At 48.4% G+C, this 19111-nt stretch overlaps 1 protein-coding gene across 1 annotated transcript; it reads right to left on the reverse strand.

Moving 5' to 3' along the window:
• Nucleotides 1-956: 956 nt before the first annotated feature.
• LOC123097341 (myb-related protein Hv33) lies at nucleotides 957-2612 on the reverse strand. Its single transcript, XM_044519063.1, has 2 exons — nucleotides 1872-2612; nucleotides 957-1745 (listed from the first exon to the last, which is right to left on the reverse strand). The coding sequence occupies exons 1-2, from the start codon at nucleotides 2144-2146 to the stop codon at nucleotides 1151-1153; spliced, it is 870 nt and encodes a 289-aa protein (XP_044374998.1). The 5' UTR covers nucleotides 2147-2612; the 3' UTR covers nucleotides 957-1150.
• Nucleotides 2613-19111: the final 16499 nt, after the last annotated feature.

Genomic DNA, 19111 nt, shown 5'->3' on the forward strand with positions numbered 1-19111 from the left:
TTTGTTCCACAATATAGTCTGCATACTTTTTGTGAAAGTCAAACTTTATCATTTCTGACCAAGTTGTAGAAAAATATTTACCCGTATAGTATCAAATTAATATCATTACATCTTGAGATATACTTTTATACTATATCTATTTGCAATTATTGTTATTGATTTTTCTCAATAAACATGACCAAACTTTCGCATTGTTTGATTTTTGAAAATATTATATGCATTATATTATAGAACAGAAGGAGTAGCATACGATGTTCTGTTTGTTTTCTACACATCAAGTGTCATGAATCAAATGTAAATCACTTTTTTATTGCGCGGGAAATGTAAATCCTGACTGAACCCAGGCACATGCCAGAAGGTAAACAAGGGTCAAGATGTTGAACTAAACTAATTCACCCGGGTTGTTCGATTTGGTGCGTAACTCTTTTTTTTTTGAAAAACTTCAGATCTATTCATTTTCAATCATGGCAGTACAACGGACAATATCAATAATAAAAAATACATCCAGACCCGTAGACCACCTAGCGACGACTACAAACACTGAAGCGAGCCGAAGGCGCATTGCCTTCATCGCCCCTCCATCACCGGAGTCGGGCACTGCACAGTCGAGAAGTCGTCGTGCTAAGGCCCTATTGGACCAGCTCATAGGAACAGCAACCGCCGCTGATGAAAAATAACGTAGATCGGAAGGATCCAATCTAGACACACAAACATAGACGAACAACGACAAGCTCTGAGCAAATCCAACAGAGATAGATCCGCCGGAGACACACCTCCACACGCCCAACAACAATGATAGACGCACTGCCGAAATGGAGGCTAGACGGGAAGACCTTTATTCCATCTTCAGAGAGCCGCCGTTATCCGCCTTTCTAAGCAGGACACAAACCCTAACAAAACAGAAAAAACAACTAAAAACGAAGCCCTTCCGCCGGCCTTGTCAGGATCAAGGGCCACGGGAGTCGATGCACAACTGCCCTAAAAATATGTACATTTGTGTAATTGTCGCTAATAAAATACAATCACGTGAAAGTTTGTACGTTGTGTCCATTTCAGCGTGCTAGATGAAGCAAAGTAATTTGCCTACTAACTTCCGAATATATGATGTGACACTTATCTCTTAAAAATGGAGGGAGAAAGAAACAAAAGATCAGAAGTACTGTTCCAAATTGAATTCGGAATTTGCAAGCAGGCTCTGTTCTGTGCAGGGCAGCGAAAACTTCTGCTCCAGCGGCTCGTCATGTTGCTGCTCCATCTCTGCCTTTGCCCAGTGCAGTACCTCGCCGTCGAGCACGCTTCCGCCGTAGTTCCAGTTGTTGGTGTTGCTCGAGCTCTCCCTGTAGCCCAGGTTCTCCGACACGTCCAGCACACAGCTGTAGTCGCCGGCGCCGAACCCGGCGTCGTCATCTGCGCCCTCCTTTGCGCCGCCGAACTGGCCATACAATGCCGTAGCGTTCCCCGCGCTGAGGTCCTCGGCGAAGCCGCCGCCGTAGTCGGCGCACACCGGGAACGGGGCAAAAACTGTCTGCTGCTTCGGAGCGAGGCTGCCGTCGACGGCCGCGGAAAGGGTCTTACGGTCTTCCTCTTTGGCGTCCGGCAATGCCGCGGTGGCCGTGGCGCCCATGGGCTTGTGCGTGGCCGGGTCGATGCCCTGCTGCCGGAGCTTCTTCTTGATGCAGCTGTTCCAGAAGTTCTTTATCTCGTTGTCCGTCCGGCCCGGCAGGTGCGACGCGATATGTGACCACCTGCACGCACACAATACACACATCAACATGTTGTCCCAAATCTTTCCGCTAACTCGGTCGTTCTCCCGTTCTCCGCAGTGCGAAAAGAACACGAACCGAATGCATTGCGCGGCCGGGCGGACTGACCTGTTGCCGAGGATCTGGTGGAGCGCGACGATGTGGTCCTCCTCCTCCTGCGAGAAGGTGCCGCGCTTGAGATCGGGGCGGAGGTAGTTGAGCCATCGGAGGCGGCAGCTCTTGCCGCACCGGTGCAGCCCAGCGAGCCTGGGGACGGAGCTCCAGCAGCCGACGCCGTACCGGATGATGTGGCCGTAGAGCTTCTCGTCTTCCTCGGGCGACCACAGCCCCTTGCGGAGCTTGGGCTGCTGCTGCTGCACGCCCCCAGACGTCGGACGTCCCATTGACGCTGGACGAGCGTGTCCCTGATCTTCCCGGCAGCTGTTGGCGCCGTAGCTACTCCGACGAGCTTGGACGGATGTAACGGCGATCGGTAAGATGGAGCGACGGTTGCTTCCTTCCGATCGACGGCTGCCTGGTGGGCATATATGGCGGGAAGCGTGTGTGTGGCAGGAACCGCAAGCTCACTGAGCGAGAGGGGGAGAGAGGGGAGCTTGGTGAGTGAGTGAGGTGAGGTGAGGTGAGGCAGCGTTCAAGTAGGTTCGAAGCAAGGAGCGCAGCGGTAAAGGAATGCGGTGGATTGGAGCTGAAGACACCTGCGGTTTGTGGCACGCCGTGGGATAAATAGTGTGCCGTGCGCGCGCTCTCGCCTCACCAAGAGTCCAAGACTAGACCGATACTGTGCTGAGACGGTGTTGGTTGGCGACATGGGCTTGCCCGCACGAGAAAAGAAGCTCCGCTTTCCGCACCCATAGGCTCCACGCGCTGCTAATCAAGAGCAACTTAACACGGCACTGCTAATTAAACCGCAACCGTAAGCCATGAATGCGGCCGGGGACCTGTGGATCCCAACTCGTACGGAGCAATTGAAAATCGCGTCATGGCACCAGATCACGGTGTCGCGTGATTTAGTGTTTATTTTTGAGCTTAATCATCGCTGGCCCAGCTCACTAATCGATCAAATTGTTGAGAGGAAAAATGAATCAACTCCATTCTTTACTAGATGGCATCTGCTATTTATACAAGGGAAAGGACACCATTGGAAAAGGTGTCTGTTCAGAGGAGGTGCCTGTTCGGCAGGAACCGACGCGGCAGTTTTACAACTGCCTGCGGTTAGTACAAGCAGGGATTAATCCCATAATTAACACATGGTTAATTAATTCTAACACTCCTCCTAATCAATGCTTGATCTTGTGAGCAGACATCATCTTGATAAAGTTTCCTCCAAAATCCTGTGGGAAAAATGAGGATAGAGGTGTTTGATATGTTGCCAAAAACTCCTTCAAACCCAGTAGAAAAAATAAGGAGAAAATGCCGCAACATATAATGATTATTGTCTGTTTAACTCAATATGAGAAAAACCCATAGAATTAAAGGACAATAAATATGTCAAATATACTTTCTTAAAAACCCCGGTGGGGAAAACAGAAAATATGACATATGGTCTTGTGTTGATATTACCTCATTAAAAACCTTCATGAGAACCTATAAAGTAAACTCATGAAGGGAAAAAGAGTATAATATGATGCTTTTAACAGGAACAATTCAGGAAGATACTCCCCCTGATTCTTGCAAATTCTGAAGCCGTCACATACCAATTCCATGAACATATTTCCGGAATATAGAAGTTGGTAGAGACTTGGTTAACAAATCAGTCACATGATTTGACTTACAAGATATGCAATATAGTGATATTGCTTATTATGTAACCTGTTTGCATCCGGGCAACACAAGCAACATTATCTTTGAGATAATGGTTGGTGGATGTAGCCATGATGTCTGTTTCGAAGACTCTTCATGAGAGGGCTACCACACCTAGTAGGAACACTAAGCTGGTCTACGATCTGACATAGTGGGGATCTGATCGATGTATCCAATGATATCGGTGTTCACATTTCTATGAAACTGAAAAACCAGGACAAAATGTTTGATGTCTTGGAGATATCGAAAGATATTCTTGAGTACCAACCAATTGTGTTTGGTGGATCCAATGGCTTATGGAACGTTGAGTCCCAATATCTCATTTCCATCATCTCTTGGTCTAAATCGATCTTTCTCTACGTCTAGAGAATGAACTACCATGAGAGTTATGGATGGATAAGATTTGTCCACAATGAATTTCTCCAATATATTTTGGATATAGACAACATAGTAAACCATAATGTAGGAATGAAGGTGCTCAAGTTGTAGTAACGAGCGGTATTTTGGTTTACCCAAATCCTTCATTTTAAACTTCGTCATTTAGATGATTACATGTGTCATCATTGTAGACACACAAATATGGATAATCATCATTGTTGGAGTAATCCTTGTGCATAAGGAACCCACTACGTCGGTTGTACCATATGTACCGACAACAATAAGTCGTATGGTGACTTACTGATTCTACACAATGTATGTTGCATTTTGTATTTCGATTCAGAATTGAGATTCCATCGGGAATCAATCATATATGTCTGAATCTAGTGATCCACATGGATATGCGATCACTACATCTATCAACTGCAGAGATAAATGATTTTGTACTGCCAATTATATAAGTTACCGGAATGAGATTCCACCTCTGGAGAATAGTTAGGTATCTGCGTAACCCTTGTGCTACAATACTTGCTCTTTGTTTCACCACCTTGTTGTTCTCAATTCCGTTTTCAGAAGAAAACTGTTGTAGGTATTGCATATGAATACCTTCCCATTATTGAGCAAGATCATTTCTACCTAGATTATACCCTTTGCTTGAGTTCAGTCCGAGTGTTGTTCACACTTTGCCATGGCCATGGTCTTTGGATCTGAATCAATTGAAAGGTTTTTTCAATCTAGTTGAGAAATGTATGTCGACAATTGTAGACTTCCGGTTATATGATTCTCCAGAATCTATATATCAATATATAGTTGATGGAAATATCCTTACCCATGGTGACTGCTCGCGATTTCCCAATGCGATTGAGTCGGGTATTCCGATGTCCCGGTCATTGTGTGCACTATGACCTGGGTTGGTGGAGGTTTCCCGTCCACTGGGTGTATACTACCCATTAGGTGTCTGCCAACGTGAAGTTGACTTGCATTTACTGATTCACAGGCCTTGATATCCTTGCTTGTGAGAAGCTGAATCCTGATGTACTTCTGCCATACATCTCCCCCTGTTGCTTTGAACGGGGAGTGGAGTGGATTTTGTTGGTACCTCCACTCTTTCAGGCATACTTTTGCAGGATTGTAGGATTGTGTGACACCTTTATAGTCAGTAAATGAATCTGGCAGGTTATTTGCAATATGTTGCAAATCTTCTAAACACATGGTTCAGCTCTTTGATTACGTGGATATGAGGCAGAAATGTGTTGAACATTCCACTAATTTCCTGGCATTCTTTATGGTACTTGAATTCTCCCCCTAATGCCTGGAAATATTCCTCATTGAATCAACATACTGACCTTGAATAACTCCCCATGTGAGGGGCTTGAGGTATTGACGGTAATACAGTTATTCCTCACATAGATCCCAACTATATGTTGAGGGGTCAATGATGTATGTCAGGGTGATGATATCGGTGTGTAACCAAATTACCGCAGATAGGAAATACTTGGTAGATTTCCACGTATCAAAGATAGAGGGGAATAAAATTATGCAGTTTGGTCATGAGCGTGTAAAACTCTATGACTCCAACCTAAAGTTGGTAAGTTGCAATTTCAAAGTAAATATCATGCAATGAGCTCAATTCTTTAGATGGGATTCTACCAAATCATTTTGAGTCTAGACATTAGGAAAATTGCTAAACTTCAATCCTAGGGCCATAGAAAAAGGCACTCAAGGAGAATTCTGCAAATGCTATCCATACGATCTGTGACCACCTGCACGCACACATGCATCAGTATGTAGGAGTATTTGATAAAGCAATGGGTCGATTTTATTAATTCAAAATAAAGCATCAAGTGAATACAAACATAATGCGCACATGCATCCGTATATATGCTGTGACAAATCTTTTAGCCCCAATCACTCCCGTGCATATTGCAAAACTAATCTGAAAGCATTGCACGGTAAATTGGACGAACCTGTTACCGAGGATCTGGTGCAGCCCGACGATGTGGTCCTCCTCCTGCTGCGAGAAGCTGCCGCGCCTGAGGTCGGGGCGGAGGTAGTTGAGCCACCGGAGGCGGCAGCTCTTACCGCAGTGGTGCAGCCCGGCCAGCCTGGGGACGGAGCTCCAGCAGCCGACGCCGTGCCGAACGATGTGGTTGTAGAGCTTCTCGTCTTCCTCGGGCGACCAGAGCCCCTTGCGGAGCTTGGGCTGCCCCACGCCACCGGAGGACGGATGTTCCATTGATTCGTCTGCGGCAGCAGCTGGCCGGCCTTGTAGCTCTTCAACGATCGATGGTTGTATATATGGTCGATCAATATGCGGTTGCTTCCTCCCGATCAATGGTCGCCTGGTGGGTATATATGGTCGGGTATATATGAGGGAAGTGTGAGTGACAACAACCGCAAGCTAACTGAGCTCCGCGAGTGAGGTGAGGCCGCGATCAAGTGGGTTCGAAGCGAGGCTCGTAGAGGCAAATACAATGGATTGGAGCAGAAGACTCCAGCAGTCTGTGGCACACGGCGGGATATAATAGTGCCCCGGGCGTCTGCGCGCTCCCGGCAAACGGGCCGTGTTAGTTTTTTTTTTGAGAATGGGGACATTGTTAGTTGGAGACATGGATTCCCACATGGCGGGTGATAGTTGCCGGTCGACTGGACCAAATTTGGGCCAGTCGACCCAGAACCATCCGATTTGATCTACTATAATCGTGCATGCACTTTGTCAACATAGGCATATGAAGGATTTCTTGCATCTTGTCGCTCCCTTTCGTCTCGTCGGTCACACACGCTCTCTGCTCACCTCCCTCGCCTGTTGTCCTTGTCGTCGGCTCCACCCATGCAATAGATGCACCCTACGGTTGCAGCCCCGATTCTCGGGGTCACGACCCTGACAATGAGTATTAGGGGTATGAAAGAGAGGGCAGAGCCTAGCTACAGCGCAGGTGTAACACTTGGTGTTTAACGAGTTCAGGGCCCTCTCGAAGGAGGTAACAACCCCACGTTTCGTGCCTTGAGGCTTTGTTTTCTTGAGGGGTATGATTATAGAGATTGCTTAACCCTGGCTTAGGAGGACGAGTGCAACTTATATAGAGTGCGCTGCAGCTCCCTGTACTCCACGTCGCCGAGGCACTTAATGCTCATAACTACAACAGTTACAGGTGTAAAGCGCCACGAGTACAGCAGTTACACGTAATGGTAGACTTGACTCTACTTTAAAGATGACTTGGGATTTCTCGACCGTTGCAGCTCCCATGTCGTCCCTTCACCTCTAGTCCGAGTGATTGTGGTCATGCTGACTGACAGGTGGTCGTCCGAGTGCCGTCGAGGCATCCGAGTGGACCTCCTGTTGTTCGCATCCAAATGCTCGTGTGGTCCTGAGACCCACCAATGATGATGTGGGGCCCACTTAATGTTAGGTCCTTGACCCTACCCGTAGTTGGTGACCTCATCATTAGCCCCCGAATCGGTTGAGGTTTTGTAGGGCAGACGGACCGAGCTTTCGGCTTGATCCGAGTGCTTTTGGAGCACTCGGAATATGTTTCCTAATCATGGTACACCGCTGCTTAGATGAAAACACAATGAATTCTTGACCAAAAGGTTTCCCGGATGACCAGGTGTTGTTGATCGCCGAGAAAAACCTGGTGGCACTCATTTGTCTCTCGGAGGAGATAGACTTGAGGTCCGAGTGAGGACATGCCATTATAACCCGAGTGGTGACGTCGGCGCGTTGTCTGACTTCTCGGGAGATGCCACTCCTTATCCTAGGGGAACACCGCGCAGGCCATCTACGGGTCCAGATTTACGAGTCACGCGCCTTGGAGCCTAATGAAAGGGCCAAGTCAACCCATGGAGGGGCGTCAAGCTCATCTCATAGCAATCCCGAAGAAGACTTCAGTTGGGTATTTAGCGTGGCTGAGTGCATGGGTCCCCGCGGAGGGTAGTCAGCCGGGCTGGCAGACGTCCTTTAGGAAAGGGACTGCGAGCGATCAATCAGATTGATTCACCCCCAAAGTCACGGGATTCAAATTTGCTTGTGCTCGTCCAGAAGCAATAACGTCGTGGGTTAGTGGGGAAAGTGGGGGCACGATGCCTCGACTTTTGCCCATGAGAAATGCCACGTGCCACTGTTGTTCTGCGCGAAACCTCGCTGTGCGCACCGCCGATCTAGAGATCTGCGACAAGAGATCCGCCCCGCGATTTTCATCGACGATATAAGAGAAATCTGGGTTGGACCTCCTGATCCCCTTTTCTACCTCGACTCCTTTGCTTCCCCTTCCACCCGAGCGCATCGAGTAGTCGAAGCCATGGCGAAGAACTCCATAGCCAAGGCAGAGAAAGCAAAGAAGGATAGGAAGGCGACCTCCTCGGGCTCTGCCTCATCGGCTGGGGGCGCATTAGGGGATTAGATCCCCTCACGCATCTCGGCCAAGGGGCTGGAGGACCTGGCCGCGGAGGGACTCATCCCGCAGGATGGGTGGCATTGTTTGAAGGCAGGGGAGGTCGAGCCGGCACTGTAGGGGGGCGAGCGCGTTCTCCTGGTGACCCACATCGAGAGAGGTTTTTTGATGCCACCCACCCTTTTTCGGGCTTTTCTGGACTATTTCGGAGTACAACTCCATCATCTTCCTCCAAATGATGTGATTTACCTTTCGGCTTTCATCTCTCTTTGTGAGAATTTCCTTGGCTGTCACCCCAAATGGGGCCTCTTCAAGCATATCTTCACCTGTTGGTTGATGACCGTGAAAAGGGATTCACCGACTGGCGAGAAGACCCATGTCACTCAGTTGTGCGGTGGCTTAGGAATCTAGCTCCGGGGCGGCAGTGCCTTCCCAAAGATGAGTTTTCCCGACTCGGTCAAGGGATGGCAGGGAACTTAGTTCTCCTGCAGGGAGGTCCCCGGGGCTAATACCCAGTCGGGCCTCCCCCCCTTGTAGTCGGATGAGGGGGTGAGGGCTCCTAAGTCCCTTACAGGGATGAAGGAGGAGAAGACGGAGGTCGACATCCTCGCCAGTGATCTTTCAGGGCCGTAAATGCCTGCGTGAATGGGATGGAACTGCTGGACACGTTTATCACTCGGCGGATCCAGCCCCTGTAGGCCAGAGCCCATCCTATGTGGATGTACGAGGAGCCGAGTGACCCCACGCGGTGCACCCACAGGAGCTTGACGATAAGGACGTGGCGGCCAAGATCAAATCAATCACTTGCGCTCGAGACAACCCACAGGGGGAGGGGGTGAAATGTGCCTCCATACTCCAAGGACTTGTCGCCAGTTGGTAAATTGCTTTTGCACAATCAGACCATCCGTATATTACTTCCTGTGCACCTGATTCTTTTGTTGTGATATCTCTATTCCTCCAGAGCTTTCAGCATATGATCTCTCGCCTGAGGATGTGACAAGTGACACCGAGTGTCAGTACTCGGAGCTAGATGATGACAATGATGAAAGTGACGAGGATCAGAGCTCTGAAGACGGTGAGGAGGCCAGGTTTTCACCGTCCTATGAGGCTCCCAAGAAACTTAGCTACAAGACATCAACGACGTCACTGGACCCGAATGCTCGCAAGAAGGACCAGGGCGAGACCGATGCGGCGGATGCCGCCACCTCCAAAGGTACAGAGTGTCAACTGATTTATGTTTTTGGATTTCCATCCGATTGATTCCCTCTGATGTATCAACTTACATGCTCGTGAAAAGTCAATTGAGGTAATCCATTTGGACGATGATGACAAGGCCGACCCGCCCAACCCAGAGGCCGACAAGAGGGTGGCGACCAACGTCAACGTGGTGATGCAGGGAGCCTCCCCTCATCGAGTGGAGCATGTTTCGCTTGCCAAAACCGTTGCGAGGACCTCTGGACTGAGTCCTATGGCCCAAAGCAGCTCCGCGTCTGCGACCATCGTGGTTCCGACTCCAAGGCCTGCGCCTGTACCAACATCGACTTCAATCGCTGCCTTCCCCCTGTACCATGTCCCAGAAGACCAAGTGGGGGCAAGCAAGGAGGCTCTTATCCAGGCCAAGCTAACGTGCGAGTGGTTGAAGGACGCATACGATGCCAGCGAGGCGCTGCAGACCAACTTCTGAGTAACTACCACTATGAATATGATTTCCAGTCAAAGTGTTTGAATTTTGCTTTTCTTCTTCATGGTCTAAATGGTCCGTAGTACTTCTGCTAGTGGGTTTGCATGGAGCACACCCACTAGGTGTCTTATTTCTAGTGGGGGCAGGCTGAGTGCATCCGCTGGGTGTAGTCCCTAAGGCTCCAGTTGACTGGAAGCAGTCGGCGGGAGTCTTAGAGCTAGTTTTTCACCATTATCACTCGGACTCCGTCAGGGCGTTTCTGAGTGTTTATGGTTCTAGTGGGGGCACGCTGAGTGCACCCACTGGATGTAGTCCCTGAGGCTACCGTAGACTGGATGCCGTTGTTGGTAGTCTTTAGAGTTTCTCCTTGTTGTTCCTTTTTTTAGCCCAACATGGGTCACTTTCCAATGGGGTCATGCTCAGTGCACCCACTGGGTGTAGTCCCAGAGACTACCATTGATTGTAGGCAATCAGCGGTAGTCTATAGAACTATATCTGTCACATGGCATTCGGAGTGCGCCGCCACACTCGGCTAACAAGTGGACCGTCTGATGAGACGAAGGTTAGGATGTTGTTACCATCGATCTTCTTCATTGCCGACTCAGAGGTCAGCCGAATGGTCGAAGATAAAGGTGTTGTTGTCCTCGATCTTCTTCATTGCCGACTCGGAGGTCAGCCAAATAATCGAAGATCAGGGTGTTTTCCTTGATCTTTTTCATTGCTGACTCGGAAGTCAACCAAATGATCATGGACTTCAATTTAATTGATGTTCATCTTGTTCATGTCTCTTGACTGATTGCCTTCTTGTCTAGTAGAGAGAGCCTGTGAGCTGGGATCACACTATGCCACCTTGGAGAAGGAAGTGTCATCACTTCGAGTGGATCTTGATGCAGAGAAAAACAAGAATGCTCGACTAGAGAAGGAGAAGAAGACTGAGGGAGTCCTGGACTAGGGGGTGTCCGGATAGCCGAACTATCATCATCGGCCGGACTCCAAGACTATGAAGATACAAGATTGAAGACTTCGTCCCGTGTCCGGATGGGACTTTCCTTGGCGTGGAAGGCAAGCTTGGCGATACGGATATGTAGATCTCCTACCATTGTAACCGACTCTGTGTAACCCTAGCCCTCTCCGGTGCCTATATAAACCGGATGGTTTTAGTCCGTAGAATAACAACAATAACAACAATCATACCATAGGCTAGCTTCTAGGGTTTAGCCTCCTTGATCTCGTGGTAGTCTACTCTTGTAATACCCACATCATCAATATCAATCAAGCAGGACGTAGGGTTTTACCTCCATCAAGAGGGCCCGAACCTGGGTAAAACATCGTGTCCCTTGTCTCCTGTTACCATCCGCCTAGACGCACAGTTCGGGACCCCCTACCCGAGATCCGCCGGTTTTGACACCGACATTGGTGCTTTCATTGAGAGTTCCTCTGTGTCGTCACCGATAGGCTCGATGGCTCCTTCGATCATCAAGAACGACGCGGTCCAGGGTGAGACTTTTCTCCCCGGACAGATCTTCGTATTTGGTGGCTTTGCACTGCGGGCCAATTCGTTTGGCCCCATGATACGTGACGACAACCGTCGCACCGGACACATTAAGTCCGGCCGGGCCGAACACAGTAGACAAAGCTCGTTGGAGCTCCGTCGCGATATAGCCCAATACAGAGGCGCCACACACCCACTATGCTTCAGAGATGAAGTAATGGATCATCAAATCCCCGAAGGGTTTAAAGCCGTGAATATTGAATCCTATGATGGCACAACAGACCACGCGGTTTGGATCGAAGACTATCTCCTTCATATCCACATGGCCCGCGGTGACGATCTTCACGCCATCAAATACCTCCCACTCAAGCTTAAAGGACCAGCCCGGCATTGGCTTAACAGCTTGCCAGCAGAATCAATTGGGTGTTGGGAGGACCTGGAAGCCGCATTCCTGGATAACTTCTAGGGCATGTATGTGCGACCACGAAACGCTGACGACCTAAGCCACATAATTCAGCAGCCAGACGAATCGGCCAGACAATTCTGGACACGGTTCTTAACTAAGAAAAATCAAATCATCGACTGTCCGGGTGTGGAGGCCCTCGCGGCCTTCAAACATAACATCCGCGACGAGTGGCTTGCCCGGCACCTGGGACAGGAAAAGCCGAAATCCATGGCAGCCCTCACATCACTCATGACCCGCTTTTGCGCGGGAGAGGACAGCTGGCTAGCCCGCAGCAACAACCTCAGCAAAAATTCTGGCAGTCCGGATACAAAGGACCGCAATGGCAGGTCGCGTCGCAACAAGAACAAATGCCGCATTAACGACGACAATAATGAGGATACGGCAGTCAATGCCGGATTCAGAGGCTCCAAACCCGGTCAGCGGAAAAAGCCATTCAAAAGAACTACTACGGGTCCGTCCAATTTGGACCGAATACTCGATCGCTCGTGCCAGATACACGGCACCCCCGAAAAGCCAGTCAACCACACCAACAGGGACTGTTGGGTATTCAAGCAGGCAGGCAAGCTACTTGCTGAAAACAATGGCAAGGGGCTGCATAGCGACGACGAAGAAGAGACCCGACCGCCGAACAATAGAGGACAAAAGGGTTTCCCCCCACAAGTGCGGATGGTGAATATGATATACGCAACCCACATACCCAAGAGGGAGCGGAAGCGTGCATTCAGGGACGTATACGCGATGGAGCCAGTCGCCCCGAAGTTCGACCCATGGTCCTCCTGCCCGATCACTTTTGATCGAAGGGACCACCCCACCAGCATCCGCCATGGCGGATTCGCCGCATTGGTTTTAGACCCAATCGTCGATGGATTTCACCTCACCAGAGTCTTGATGGACGGCGGCACCAGCCTGAACCTGCTTTATCAGGACACAGTGCGCAAGATGGGCATAGACCCCTCAAGGATTAAACCCACAAAGACGACCTTCAAAGGCGTCATACCAGGTGTAGAGGCCAATTGTATGGGCTCAGTCACACTGGAAGTGGTCTTCGGATCCCCGAATAACTTTCGAAGCGAGGAGTTAATCTTTGACATAGTTCCGTTCCGCAGCGGCTATCATGCTCTGCTCGGACGAACCGCGTTTGCAAAGTTCAACGCGGTGCCGCATTACACATACCTCAAGCTCAAGATGCCAGGCCCTCGAGGAGTCATCATGGTCAACGGAAACACCGAACGCTCCCTCCGAACGGAGGAACATACAGCAGCTCTCGCGGCAGAAGTACAATGCAGCCTCTTAAGGCAATTCTCGAGTCTGGCCGTTAAGCGACCGGACACGGCTAAACGCGCCCAGAGTAACCTACAACAAGACCACTTGGCACGTTCCGAGCACATGTAGCAATGCGGCCCCAACCCCAGCCCTCGCAAGATCGCAAGACTGGTCCTTCGCGTACATCATTACGCTCTGGAGATACCATGGGCTTAGGGGAAGGGGCACGACCACGACAGGCCCAGAATGCGGCTCAACCACATCAGGGGCTCCCAAGTGTGTCATTTCTTTTTTTTTCTTTTTCTTTCTTACCCACAGGACTCCGTTCACCAGAGGCCCTGTCCGGCAGTAGACCGGCCGAACTCACGATGCAACAGCCAGGGAAGATGAAAGGCTATGACGAATATCCTGGTGGTCACCATTACGAGCACTAAATCTATTTTATACACCATTCCGCAGCCTACCCCTGGAGGGGGACATGTTTAATAGTCCCATCCCTTGCCTTCTTGTCTAATGATCATGGACTTCAATTTAATTGATGTCCATCTTGTTCATGTCTCTTGACTGATTGCCTTCTTGTCTAGTAGAGAGAGCCTGTGAGCTGGGATCACACTACACCGCCTTGGAGAAGGAAGTGTCATCACTCCGAGTGGATCTTGATGCAGAGAAAAGCAAGAATGCTCGACTAGAGAAGGAGAAGAAGACTGAGGGAGTCCTGGACTAGGGGGTGTCCGGATAGCCGAACTATCATCATCGGCCGGACTCCAAGACTATGAAGATACAAGATTGAAGACTTCGTCCCGTGTCCGGATGGGACTTTCCTTGGCGTGGAAGGCAAGCTTGGCGATACGGATATGTAGATCTCCTACCATTGTAACCGACTCTGTGTAACCCTAGCCCTCTCTGGTGCCTATATAAACCGGATGGTTTTAGTCCATAGAATAACAACAATAACAACAATCATACCATAGGCTAGCTTCTAGGGTTTAGCCTCCTTGATCTCGCGGTAGATCTACTCTTGTAATACCCACATCATCAATATCAATCAAGCAAGACGTAGGGTTTTACCTCCATCAAGAGGGCCCGAACCTGGGTAAAACTTCGTGTCCCTTGTCTCCTGTTACCATCCGCCTAGACGCATAGTTCGGGACCCCCTACCCGAGATCCGCCGGTTTTGACACCGACAAAGACCCTGGGAGGTTAGTTGAATTTCCTTCGTCGGTCATTTGCATTTCATTTTCTCCCTTGAGCCGAGTCAATCCACTTGGACAGGTGTTCATAGCAAGAAAATGCCCAACTTGTAAAGAGGCTCTTGACTTCTATTTCTTTAGACACCATGAACCAGGCCCTAGAAGAAAAGGATAAGTAGCTGGCGCTAGACTAGAAGGTGGCCAAGACAAAGACCAAGCTTAGTGAGGAGAAGCTGGCATCAGTAGGCAAGCTGGAGAAGGATATCAAGACCCTCAAAGTTGCCACTGCTGCGGTGACAGGTGAATCCTCTGAGTGGGAGAAAAAAATGCAAGGATCAGGCTGGTGCCTTTGAGCAGGAGAGGAATACCTTGGAGGAGAAGGTCACCCAGCTCCTCGAGAACAAGAATGCACTCGAGAAGTACATCGATGATTTCTGCTCGGAGATGAATGTGAAGCTTGCTGGTAAGTCCTTCAACCGAGTGCAGCTCATTTGCTCTCATATTTGTTCAATCATTGACTTCTGGTGTTGTTTCCTCATGACAGAATACTGTCTCAATGAGGAGCTGGAGAAAGGGCGTATCGTGCAGGACCTGGACCCCAAAAGGCAGCTTACGAATGACAAAGCCGCCTCACCATCCTCCGAGTGGATGAACACCTCAACAATGCCCTAGGCTACATCATTTGTCCGTGTGGCGCCATGGGAAGAATTGACAAGGAGTTATAGCCCGGCGAGTCCGTCCAGGCGGATCTAGAGTCAATGAGACACGACTGAATGAAGTCACTTCCCGAGTGTAGGCGTGGAAGAAGTCGGCGGCTCGCAGTGGTGCTGATGTGTACGAGGCACTGGTCCGTGTCCATTGCAAGGATGTGTACGAGGAGAAGTTGAAGACTCTCCGCGTGGTGAACAAGAAGAAACTCAAGTTTGAGGACTTCATAGAGACACTCGCCGAGGCCGCCACATGCATTGCCGATGGGATCGATCTGGAGTCCTTCGTCGAGCCGGCCAGCCCTCCAGATGCATGAAAAACTTTCTTGACTTAAATTTGGCTCAGAATGTTGGGTGGTTAATGTAACCTTAAAATCTAACAAGCTTTGAGATCGTTTACATTGCTTTTTTCCATTGAATATTCCAAATGCTTTTAGTCACCATTCGGTGGCTTGTTTGATTGACTTAGGCGAAAGCTGATTCGTGACTAAGTCCCCGAGTTTGAAACATGTCCCCACTTGGAATGTATTGAACTTAGGCAAAACACGGTGCACGGCTAAGCCCCCGAGTGTGGAGCGTGTCCTCACTCGGAACACCTTGAACTAAGGTGAAAACTAGTTCACAGCTAAGCCCCCGAGTGTGGAGTGTGTCCTCACTCGGAATGTATTGAACTTAGGTGACAACTGGTTCATAGCTAAACCCCCGAGTGTCGAACGTGTCCTCACTCGGAATGTATGGAACTTTAGGTTAAAACTGGTTCACAGCCAATCCCCTGAGTGCGGAGCATGTCCACACTTGGAATGTATTGAACTTAGGTGAAAACTGGTTCACAGCTAAGCCCCCAAGTGTGGAGTGTCCTCACTCGGAATGTATTGAACTTAGGTGAAAACTGGTTCACGGCTAACCTCCGACTGTGGAGCATGTCCTCACTCGGAATGTTTTGAACTTAGGTGAAAATTGATTCATAGCTAAGCCCCCGAGTGTGGAGCGTGTCCTCACTCGGGATGTTTTGAACTTAGGTCAAAACAGGTGCACAACTAAGCCCCCGAGTATGGAGCGTGTCCTCACTCAGAATGTTTTGAACTTAGGTGAAAACTGGTTCACATCTAAGACAAGCCAATCACCTACTGGGTGTGTGTTAGTTTCCGAATGCGGTTAGTCACCTGAGTGAAAATTGCGGCTCTAAGCCGAACTAGACGATATACAGGAAAATCAAGACTTTTATTCATCTAAGTTCATTCGGCAAACTATTACAATGGGAAATTTTATACGAAGTGTAAAACTTGCGGAGTAGATCCGCGTTCCAAGCCCTGGGATCTTCTATCCCTTTGCTGAAATTGTAGAGTCGGTTGGCTCCATTATTCAGGACCTTTGATATGGCAAAAGGCCCTTCCCATGGAGCGTGAGGCTTCAGTTGATCTACTCAGAGGACCAAATCACCTTCCTAGAAGGCTCGTCCCCTGACATGTCTATCATGATAGCGACACATATCTTGTTGGTACAATGTCGACCCGATGAGCGATAACTCACGTTCTTCTTCTAGGAGATCAAGGTCGTCTTGTCGTGCTTCTTCAGCTTCGGCATCCGAGTATAGATCCACTCGAGGGCAGTTGTGAAGAAAATCACTCGGCAAGACTGCTTCCGACCCGTACACCATGAAGAATGGAGTGCGATTCGTGGAATAGTTCGGGGTCGTCCGCAAGCCCCAGATGACCGATGGTAACTAATACGTCTCCAACGTATCTATAATTTATGAAGTATTCATGCGATGTTTTTTTGAAAAGACAGTAGGATAGGCTCCTACTGGTTGTATATATTACTTTCTTTTGTAACTGGTTACAATGTTACATAGAAGAATACATGGTGGTGTGTTATCATCCCTCCACCCCCAGGTGGGAGTGGAGTTATAGATGATCAACCAGAACAAGAGTTGGCTATACAAAGATCAGGGGGGTTAGGCTAGTGAGTCACAGAAATTAGTTACAAAAGATATTTGTGTCTCCTTCACCCTGTATTGGAGTAGGCCAAAGTCAGTCTTGAAACGTGTCAACCAGGAAACAATTCTTGGGTTGAACCCTCTGAAGTGTTTATTATTGCGCTCCTTCCATAAACTCCAAGCTGCTGTGAGAAAAATTTCCATGAAGAGATGTCGACGACCAGACTCATTTATTTGTGTGAGCATATCAAGCCTGGAGTCAAACTCCGGCCATGCAATGTCAATTTTCTCCCAGCAAGCTTTACTGAATGGGCATGTGAAGAACATATGGTCCACTGTCTCCTCAATTTGTTGTCCACAGAGGAGGCAGTCAAAAACCTCACCAATGTTGTAGTGACGAAGCTTCAGCATGTTCCTTGTGTTCAGGCGGTCAAGAAGTAACAGCCAGCCGAAAACTTAGATTTTCATGGTGCTTTCACAACTATTCTATATAATTTTGGTATGATTTGAATGACACTAACCTGGACTGACACTGTTTTCAACAGAACTACTGTGGTATTGTTTTTTGTGCAGAAATAGAAGTTCTCAGAATGGGCAAAAACTTTTTGACAATTTTTTTGGAACAAAAGAGAACCCCGAAGCTTCGTGGGCAAGCCAGAAGAGTCACGAGGGCCCCACAAGCCACCAGGCGCGTCCAGGGGGATGGTGGCACTGCGGTGGCTTGTGGGCCCACCTTAGCCCATCTTAGCGTGAGACCGACGCCAAAAAATCCAATAAATAGAGAAACCACCAGAAATAACCCTAGAACTCCGTCTCCGCCGCTGCAAGCCTATGTAACTTTGAAATACCATCTGGGGCCCTGTTCTTGCACCCTGTCGGAGGGGGAAATCATTCTTGGAGCCCATCTTCGTCATCCCGGCGGCCACCATGACAAGGAGGGAGTAGTTCATCCTCGAGGCTAGCGGTATGCGGTATGTACTAGTAGCTATGTGTTTCATCTCTCTTTCTCTCTCTCTCTCTCTCTCTCTCTCGTGTTCTTGATTTGGAATGATCTTGATGTACCATGAGCTTTGTTAATATAGTTGGATCATATGGTGTTTTCCCCTCTTTATCTTGTTGTGATGAATTGAGTTTTTACCTTTGAGGTTTCACTATTATCAGAGCAAATACTTTCATGGATTTAAGAACACTTGATGTATGTCTTGCATATGAATACCCGTGGTCACAATGGGTGTTCAATTGATTCACTTGATATATGTATTGGCACTCAACTCGCGGATTCCCGATGTGACATTGGGGTAATCTATGCATAGGGATTGATGCCCGTTTTCGTCCTATGTTCTCCGGTAGAAATCTTGGGGCATTCTTTGAAGTTCTTTGTGTTGGATTGAATATTATGAATCTGAAGATGTTTGATACATATCGTATAATTAACTCATGGATACTTGTGGTAACATTGGAGTATCTAGGTGACATTAGAGTTGGTTGATGCGTATCATATGGTGTTATTTTAGTACAAACTCTAGGGATATTCCTGAAACTTTTAGGCATAACTTTGAGGTGGTTTCATACCCTACAAACAATTTCATCTTATGTTCTCCGCTAGATAAGAAATTTGGAGTGATTCTTTGTATCACATCGATGGATGGTTATATTATTCAATTATGTTAGCTCTATTAAGAGATTGCACTCGTGAAAGTATGAACCCTGGGCATGCTTGTTTTCAAGCATTGCAATACTGTTTGTGCTCCATTTTATCACTTGCTACCTTGCTGTTATTACATTTTCAGAATACATAAACCTTTATATATTGTCCATACGAACTACACTTGTATCACCATCTATTCACCGAACTAGTGCACCTATACAATTTACCATTGTATTTGGTGTGTTGGGGACACAAGAGATTTCTTGTATTTGATTGCAGGTTTGTTTGAGAGAGACCATATTCATCCTACGCCTCCCACATATTTATAAACCCTAGGTCATCCACTTGTGGGAAAATTGCTACTGTCCTACTAAATTCTGCGCTTGGAGGCCCAAC

The sequence above is a fragment of the Triticum aestivum genome, chromosome 1B (assembly GCF_018294505.1).
Source record: "Triticum aestivum cultivar Chinese Spring chromosome 1B, IWGSC CS RefSeq v2.1, whole genome shotgun sequence".
Classification (NCBI taxonomy): Eukaryota; Viridiplantae; Streptophyta; class Magnoliopsida; order Poales; family Poaceae; genus Triticum; species Triticum aestivum.

Coding starts and splice junctions, on each gene's coding strand:
- LOC123097341 (XM_044519063.1), bottom strand. CDS start 2,146: ATGGGACGTCCGACGTCTGGGGGCGTGCAGCAGCAGCAGCCCAAGCTC. Junction 1,746..1,871: donor CACCAGATCCTCGGCAACAG/GTCAGTCCGCCC, acceptor GTGTGCGTGCAG/GTGGTCACATATCGCGTCGC.